Genomic DNA, 9,338 nt, shown 5'->3' with positions numbered 1-9,338 from the left:
CACGTGGAGCGGATCTTCGCGTAAATCGAGGGTCAGGTGTACTTCGTTATTGGTACGCATGGGCGCGAACACCGAGATTCCATAGGGATGCGCGCATGCGCTCTACCGGAAGTGTCCCGGAGGGGAGGACGAAGAGGGTTTCACCGGGAGAGTCGAATTCGGGTTGTCGATGGTGTAACAAGTACAGTATAGTTTCCGAGTAATCGTTCCACAATTTGCTTGGTAACTCGTCGGTAACGGCGTTTCGTTGAACCGTTGGCCACTGATCAATTCTCCCGTTGAATCATTGTTCGTATCTATTTATCTGATTAATCGGGAACCGGACCGCGGGAACGCGACGAGAGTGCTCGGAAATTGTTGAGACGCAAGTGAAAAAGCGTTATCGATTCTCAGAACGACAGGGACATCTTGTTCATCGCTCTTTTGGAAAATTGGGCCCGCCGACGTTCAGGGTTCCAACAGCCCCGGTCGATCTTGCGGCAGAAAAATGGGCGTGGGCGTGTTCGCGTTCCTTTACGAGAATCTTCAAGTCGAACGCTTCAAAAAGTCGTACTTGGGTAAGAAACAATTTATGCACATTGGCGTAGGCGCTACGGCCGCCCTTCCATTTGCGTGGAGTGTTCGTTCCACGTTCGTTGCGAATGAAAATCGCGAATATAGAGTTTGTTAAAAGAAAAAATATTGTAAAGGAAAGCTGGCGTAAATACGTATTTATTTAGCGTAGCTTAACGAAAGAATAATGGAATGACATTTTAAAAAACAAAGGTTAATTTTATTCTGTCTCACTGAATTCGGTTACAGTACTGTAACCAACTTTAACCCCTTGCCCTATGGTTTATTTTTCAATTGTGATCGATACAACAGCTTTGTCAGTAATAATTTATTGAAAAAAGATACGAATTCTATGCATATTTTACGTCTATGTTTGCCTTAGAATATAGTAATTAATAACAGAAGATTAATATTTAATTTGAATTCAAAGGAATTGAGTACTATTTATGTTTGTTAAATTCTATTTAAAATGTTCACCCCGAGTCTCACACGTTGTTGTAAGACAAAGGGTTAAAGATTACTAAGTGTAAAGAATGTTATATTTGCCGCGTTAAAGAATGTATGTTAAATCGAGCACACTTGAATTGAGGGTAATGGTTCGCACATGTAATGCTTAATAATGGATTTTTGAAGTCGTGAATTGTACCTGTGAAATGCAACAATTCGCTGACATAAATGTTTCTTAGAGGTTCGAGGGAGAACGGCGAAGATAACTGTTAATTTTTAACCCCTTGTCCTACGATTTCTAACATAACTTTCATAACATGTTCGTTCATAAAAAATCCCAATTCATTTATATGCACTTTCACTTTAGGACAATTAATCGTCGATTAATAATAAGAATGTAGTGTTTAATTTGGACCCAAAATACATAATTGAGTGACAAGTTTTGTAACATCTATTTCAGAAGCTCCTCACGAGTCTGGATTAATATTGTATGGCAAGGGGTTAACAATTAATTAACTTGTCTCGTTTGACGAAAGGAAAGTTAAGAGTTGTTTGGTTCGGGAGGTCGGAAGAGGTCGACGAATGATTTCGAGTAGATGTCACTTCCGTCACTTTATGAAAACGTAAACATTGCAACGCGGGTTTCAGAATTTCGATATGCATTGTGAAAATTAGAATAAATGGAGAAATCAATTAGTTGACAACTTGTTGAAAATTATAACAAATGGGGGAATCGATTAGTTGAATTTTTTTATTAATTATTGATACGGTAATTTAATGCGGGGAGTTCGATAATTGCGTTTGATTTTTCTGTACTTTAATATAAATATAATATATATTTACTGTAATATATAATGATTTATTGGGAGCAAAAAATAAGAATTAATTTTTATCTAGTACATTCATACCTTCAACTAATGTCTCTTTGTTACTTTTCTTAATGTTGTTAAACATTAATTGGATTATCTAGGTAACAAGTTTAGGGTTGATTTTCAAGCTTTATATCCAGAAAATATTAAAGGTTCTTTATGAAGAAAATAGGATGAGAGTTTTAATGTTTTTAATAATATTTATGGAATAAATTATCAAGTGCTATGTTCACCAAGATTGAAGATAACATCTGAATTTATATATTATACGAGTCACATCACATATTTTAATATAACTATTAGATTTGCTAATGTTAATCTTCCTAAAAAGGTATTTAATCACAATATTTGTCCAAGTATATTATTTGGATATTAGAAATAAAATATAATTTTACTATTCCAATATATGAAATAAACGTTTCTACAATATTAACACAATGTTGAATTTTTTTCGTTACAAATAATTGTTTGAAAATTCGATTCAATAATTTGATATTGTTAAAAAATTTCCAATTACTGTCTACAAATACTTCATCTATTGTCACTTCAAATTCCTAATCGATAGTGTGGCGATATTTAAACGACGTCATGATGTAAAATCAAGGAGAAGGTTAAACAGTCTGTCGAGGTTAATTAAATACCTGTTCTCACGTACAATTAATTAAACTGCAACATTATCAGTATTTTTAATTGTCAATTTTAAATTTAAGTGTATTGGTATCAAGCAAAAACGAGGTAACTGGATAGATAAAAATAGATTGGCTGTATAAGGACATACATACTGAAACATATTTATATAACACAGTCTCAAAGATAAAACGGAATGTGTCGCATGCATTAAATTACAGGAATGTTAATTACGTAAAGCTGTAAACACTTTTATATCCGTTGATTGTACTAAGTTGATGTATTCAGGATTTTGATGCGAAAATATAATACAGGCGCCATCACTTATTTAAATAACAAATCGCGAAAACGTTTTTCTCGACTGTTAACACAGTTTTTTTCCTATTCGTTCTCGAAGTCCTTGTATCATGGAAATGTACAAGGATTAGATAATTTGGAAAAAACAACAGCACCTAACCATTAAAATAACATTTAATCGTTGAACTACGTTCGACTTAAAATTTAAGGAATAAATTATTCCTTATTTATTTTATCTCAAAAAAAAGTAAGTTCTTTAAAAATTTCCAACTGTAAACGCTCATATATTATCTTAATAATTTCCTTTTACTAGATCTACCTCGTCAACATTCTAATGGGTTATTGAAAAGGTCGACGCGTCATCGACGGTACGAAAATTACTGGAATATTTTCTGCAAATACAATTGAGAATGTAAATCTTTGCAATGATTACGTAACAGTCATGCGCGGACGCAAATCTTCGATCTTTTGAAGTCCTTTGGAAAATATTTTACGTAAATATCGAACTACTTATTTTTAGTGCAAAGAAATTCAACATATCTGCATAAGAGTTGCAAATGAAGTTGACAATAATCACTTGAAAATAATCTTGCAGAATATGATGTTCTATGAAATAGAAAAAGTATTACTTATTATAATTATATTAAATATAATACTATCAAATTGATTTAATAGTTTAAAATAAATTGCAGTCGTTTAACTTTATTTCATTTACTTGCAATACGATCGATACTAATGCCCTTATATCTTTACTATTATCAAGGCTACCGTGACGTCAATGATGCAGTCTTCAATACGAAGAACCGACTTGATCGATTTCGCTCATTCTTATTGTTCGATTTAACTTCAATTGACTTAACACCCTTTCACCTATATCTGTGCTCGTGTCAAGAATACTCTGTGCTAGTGACATGATTTGCATGCTCAGTTTGTTATATAGGGGATGGGCAACAATATTTGAAGACCCTCCATTTAGCCCGGTTACGTAATTGAATTCGTCGAGATTATTGCTTCAAAGAGAACTTCAACAGACCGTTTGTTTCTGAGAACCGGAAACGGAATGTTATTATTCCGCGTTTAGTTTCAAATTTATTTATAGAAAGTGCCCATAAACCATCATGATTCAAATACTCAAAGAAAAGCGAGCAATTTTTTATAAGTCAACTTGTAAAGTAAATATTTGTCTCACTAATGCACTTGAATAAATGTTTTCTTCTTGAAGTCTTTCGTATAATAATTTCGTGGTTGTTTAACTTATTGTTACGTGGTTGCTTCTTATTGAATATTTGTATAGATAAAATTTTGCAAGTCATTGTCAGACAAGATTATAAGTAACAATGAAGTATATATCAACTAGTATTGATTGTGGTAATGATATTATTTATTGTACTGGACTGCTATGTTAAAATCGATTTAATATGGAGTTTGCGCGTTGGCGTAGTCTGTTGTTTTGTACCCCCGTGTAAATGAACACTGCGCAGGACTGAGATGCCAGAGTGAAAGCAGTGGAAAAGTACTGGAATACCGGGAGGGTGCCACGAGCTATTATATGGCATTACTAGGGGTTTTGTAGGGTACCGGTAGAAGTGCTAGGGATTTGTTGTGGATACAGGAGATTCTAGAACAGTCTTTATCCTGAATTCTTTTGGGGCGAATGCAACAGGATACCTGAGACTTTGAATAGCCCTTAGAAAGCTAGAATTTTACTTTCTAGAGATTTTTATACAAAATAAAGAGGAACTGAATTTGATTTTTAAAAGTTGTTTAATCTACCTAGAGAACTGTTTCTGTTCTTACAGTGGACTCTTTGGGTTCTTACTTTATTCGATTAGATAAATGTAAAAAATAGTAAGGAAGTAACGCTTCTATTATTTACTGATAATATTTATATAAGATTAAAATTTAGAGAAATATATACACGTTATAAAAATTCTTTGACAATCTCCTATCAGATTGGTAGATATTTCAGAATAAATCGATAATACACCGGTTTACAATTAAATGCTGTAGATTTCTTGATGTATCTGATACTTATATACGTAATATTATTATGCAGCGAGACATATTTTTTTAATTAAAAATATTGGTTAAAAATGAACATTGATATAATTCATGATTCTACTAAGAAATGAAATATGTAGTTAAATCCAAATATCCAGTGTGTTGTATATTTTGGTTGATATATAATTTTCAAAAATGAAATAATATAAAAATGCTTTGAAAGTACTTCGATTAATGAAACGATTCTCAGTTTTAATTGAAAATAACAATTATAACAACAATGTAGTTATTTCGCTTTTTAAATGCATATACCTTTAAACATTAGTAAATAAAGTACTGTAAAGGCTCAGTATAGCCATTTATAAAGCCATTTTAAAAACATCAGCGTTTTATGTAGCACTTACACCTTCGTAACAAAGATAAATAGGAATAATTATTAATTATTTGCTACTACAATCCTTGCGTTACAATATTATCTACTTATTTACGTTATTGAATATTTTTATTCGACGTCAGTTGTCTTACGAATTACAATCATTTTCAAGTCATTTTAAATCTTCGGTTACCAGTAACCACCATAGCAGTCAACGTATTAACCTAAATACGAAATGACCCCTTGCCCTATGATTTATTTTTCAATTGTGGTCAATACAACTACTTCATCGTTTATTATTTATTAGGAAAAGAAAAATGTTGCTTATTCTGTCTACGTTTACTCCAAAGATTAAAAATTGATAATAGAAAAGTAATATTTAATATATATTTTACAAAAATATATTTCTGAAATTCAGTTTAATATTTTCATCACGAGTCTGAGACGCCATTGTATGTCTAGTTTATAATATCTTATAAAAAAAACATCTAAAAAACACTAAAGTTTTTAATTTATGGTGACGCAAACAAGTGTTCAATGTTGTGGCATCCCTGACTGGTAAACAGAAAACACGCGACGAATCGATCGACGTTAACCTGGAACGCTGTTCGGTAGGCAAGCGTGCAGAGGGGGCTGCGAGGCAAGAGGTCTGGACGAGCACGTGCTCACCGAGTGATAGAACGTCGTTTTTTCCTCGGCCGAATAAGGTGACCCTACACTGATAGTGGGGCCCCGTGTGCGTGCGCGCGAGCGAGCGAGCAACGCGCAAAATCCAAAGAATTGCTGGCGCTACTACAGTGCGAGAGGGACGAAGAATTCACGCTTTGACTGGAAACAGAATGGAAACGAGAAAGAGAGGAAAAGGAGGCCGTCGCTCAAAAAAAGAGCAAACGTAATGCGCGTCGCTGGTAGTGGGGAGTCCCCGAGTATGAGAACGAGCATACTTTGTATGCGCTGTGGAAGCGAGACAGGTATATACCACTCTGACGGTCAGAATACTTGACCATCCCACTCCGAGCGCCCAATGTTATGAGTCAGGAGCGATTTGAGTGGGGAGGACAACTATTATGACTGTGGCGGTTTACATATAGTCGCAAAAGCAAGTGAGATAGCATGTTTTAAAGTATCAACATTTTTACAAAAGCTGAACGAAGACAAACGTTTGAATGGAAAGAAGAGGAGTTGGCATAGATATGATCTATTGGAGAAAGAAATACATATTTGATGTACATCAATGACTGTTGGTAAAGAAAGAGAAGAATACAACTGATTTTTATGCATGCATGAGTACATGCATGGACCACGTAAGCCAAAGGTGATATGAAAAGATTCGAGAACCGAACAAGAAAATTCAAACACACATACGTGTGAAATATATCGTGGAAAAGATAAAAAGATACGTGAGCGTTAAAGACGAAGGAAGAGGATAGCTAGAGTTGGTAAAACTGCGTCCACACTTGGGACACAATAAGGGTGCAATGTTAAGCGCAACCTATAATGAGTAATATTGCACCGTATGTCACTATATTCTGTAATTTTTAATGGAAGTAAAGTTTGAAGATCAAGAAGAAAATTTGAACTGCTACATGTGGGTTTTCAAAGAAAAATCTATTAAAATGCAATCTATCAAACATCATAGATATGCAGTCAAACTTTTTAATGAATTCTGGTCCTGAAAGAAGTATAAGATTTATTCTAAAAATGACTAGATGGGTTCATTGACAGACAATGGATTCTATCTGGGTACAATGACCTATCTTCGGAATTATAGTTGAATGTTTACAACGAACAAGTGAAAAACTATTTGTACATATGAGTAGCTTTAAAGGCAAAGAAACTCAATTGATGAAACTACTTTCCAGTGTGTACACAGCATAATGCATATTGTTCAGTTTTAAACATTGAAGGGAAAAAATACAGTATGTACTTATTATCAGAGCTAAAATTTGAACTTGGTAGAAAGAAATAAAATTAATTCAATTACATATGCGTGCGGGCACAGAATACAAAAGGCTCGAGGAGAATAAAACGATGTCCGTTTCAAAGGAAAAACACAGACCAAAGTATCAGAATTTTGAGTAAGAGAGGGAGACGCGTGGAGCAAATAGAAAACAAAGATAGAGCGTTCGGTGAGCTTGTGGTAGTCTTCTCGGGCGTGCGAGTGAAAGAGGGCGATAGAAGAAAAGAGACACGCAAGAGAGAGAGTTCAGCAGTCCATGGCACAGTGCTTGCATTCAGTCGTTTCTGCTGCTTTGAACGCGCTCTCCCGGTTTGTCCGAGCAGCCAGTTTTCCCAACATCGGTTTGCCCGTGAACACCTTTTCTCGCGTACGTGTTGCTAGAGGTGATCTCGTGACAATTCCAAGTTCCCGTATACACCACAAGCTAATAAACAAACAATTTTCCGGGTCTACTGAACTTTTTTAACTGAAAGCCGGTCCGTTATAGACTAGTTTTAGCTTCTCGAACAATCTACGGATAGCCGTGTTCATTTCAAGACCGATTGAGATCCGCTTTGGATGAGCCCGTAAACACGGAGTATCGTTTCACTGCGAACGCAGCTGTTTCGCCTCTACGTGTGGAGAATGTTCCTTGTAGCACCGGTCGACAACAATCGCTGGGCTTATACGATGCACGGACTGGAAAAGCCTATGGATCACGTGTCCGGTAATCCTTAGTTATTCATTTTGTCAATATTAAATGTATATACTCTGACTTCGAGCATTTAATATCCAGACATACGTATAAAATTCTGCTAAATTGATTTAACTATGGAGATACCAACAAAGTTTTGAGAAACAGTATGAGATGTAATAAAAGTGAATTCATAAAAATTACCATTTTTCCATCGTTTCACTACAATGCACACTTTCGTATCTTCAAAATTGCAAAGCAAATGAGGTGAGAAACCAGGCACATCCGGGGAGTATTAATGTATACAGCTACAGCCATGAAATAGAGAATTATTCCTGATGGTAATTGAGTCATTTTACCTACTTAAGTACATCCGATAAGTTCGTAATGTGTTCGCAAATCCATTCAACTGACAGTTGAAAGTAACGGGAAAGTAAAGTGTAATTCATAGTACCGTAGCTAAATGAGCTGATCGAAAGGTAATGAAATTCATCCTATCAATCTACCTGCAATAATTTCCGTTTTCATAAGGAATGATAATGTTTATAAAATCCGTAAAATTGTAATATTTATCGAAATTTGAATCTATAATTCACTGTGATACTCCTGAAAACTCGCCTTAAGGATGCCGTGGTTCGCAACAGCCATATTAGAATAATCAAAATTTACTGCATGTATCGTGAGAGAAAAATTTAACTGCTTAAATTAATCAATAATTTTACAATGAAAATGTATTAAACCATTTTATTAAAAAAAAGGTAAGCCAAGATTAGTAAAAATAATGTTGTAGTACTCTTCTGGGTTCAGTTTAGTTTAATTTCATTTCATATAAAAATTATAAAGTTTCATTATACATACATATTAAATACATGTCTACTGTCTATACACCGGTTTGTTTAGGTAAGTTGCGTGAGCAAGTGAAGTAAAATATTTTCGACGTGAAGACGTTGTTAAACTGTGAACTGTACAGTAGGGTTTCCCCTTTTACTTCAAAGCTGTACCCTAGCTCCATGTTTATGAATATCATCTATATTTAGTTTAGCAGTCCAATTGCATATAAGGTGTCCAAAACTTTCAAGTCGGGACGCCTAACACGTTCGCTACCAGCGTTACATATTTATGACGATCGGTATTTCATATTTTGTGCAAAGAACAGTAAATTATATTTACATTTGTTTTTATATAATATTGTAACGCACGGTATAATGTGCAGGAAATCGCGAAGATTTCTTGTTTTGGATGTTATTTGTACTTTGTGAAGACGATATATTTTATTTAAAAAAATATTGCAACCATCTAGTCTGTTACTGAAAGAAATGCTGGTAGCGAATGGGTTAATCCATTCGCATCATGTTTAAATAACCATGCCATTGTCAGTGGAATCTGATTTAAATACCTTGTAGTGTTGTAGTGCAGTTAGCAGCTTCATACAATTTTTAAACAATCACGTAAAATCAACCGTAAACCTTTTTATCCGATTATATGATTTATATAGTAAAAAAACTTAATGGGAGTACAGCTCCGTCATATGATGCGATT

At 34.4% G+C, this 9,338-nt stretch overlaps 1 protein-coding gene across 4 annotated transcripts in view; it reads left to right on the top strand.

The window, feature by feature from the left end:
- Positions 1-9,338, top strand: part of LOC116427665 (salivary peroxidase/catechol oxidase) — a 32,775-nt gene that overhangs the window by 3,791 nt on the left and 19,646 nt on the right. Inside the window, exon 2 of one of the 4 annotated variants that reach the window (XM_031978270.2) lies at positions 394-557. The exons of 1 other annotated variant lie outside the window; for it this stretch is intronic. In XM_031978270.2, coding sequence (XP_031834130.1) covers positions 488-557 — 70 coding nt within the window. In that variant the 5' untranslated portion in view covers positions 394-487. Of the gene's footprint in view, positions 1-393; positions 558-7,161; positions 7,833-9,338 lie in introns of those variants that run through there. 2 more of the 4 variants (XM_031978268.2, XM_031978269.2) reach the window with 2 other exon arrangements.

This window comes from Nomia melanderi, chromosome 1, assembly GCF_051020985.1.
Source record: "Nomia melanderi isolate GNS246 chromosome 1, iyNomMela1, whole genome shotgun sequence".
NCBI classification, from domain to species: Eukaryota; Metazoa; Arthropoda; class Insecta; order Hymenoptera; family Halictidae; genus Nomia; species Nomia melanderi.
The sequence above is the reverse complement of the archived record's forward strand: the minus strand, read 5'-3'. Positions and strand labels throughout refer to the sequence as shown.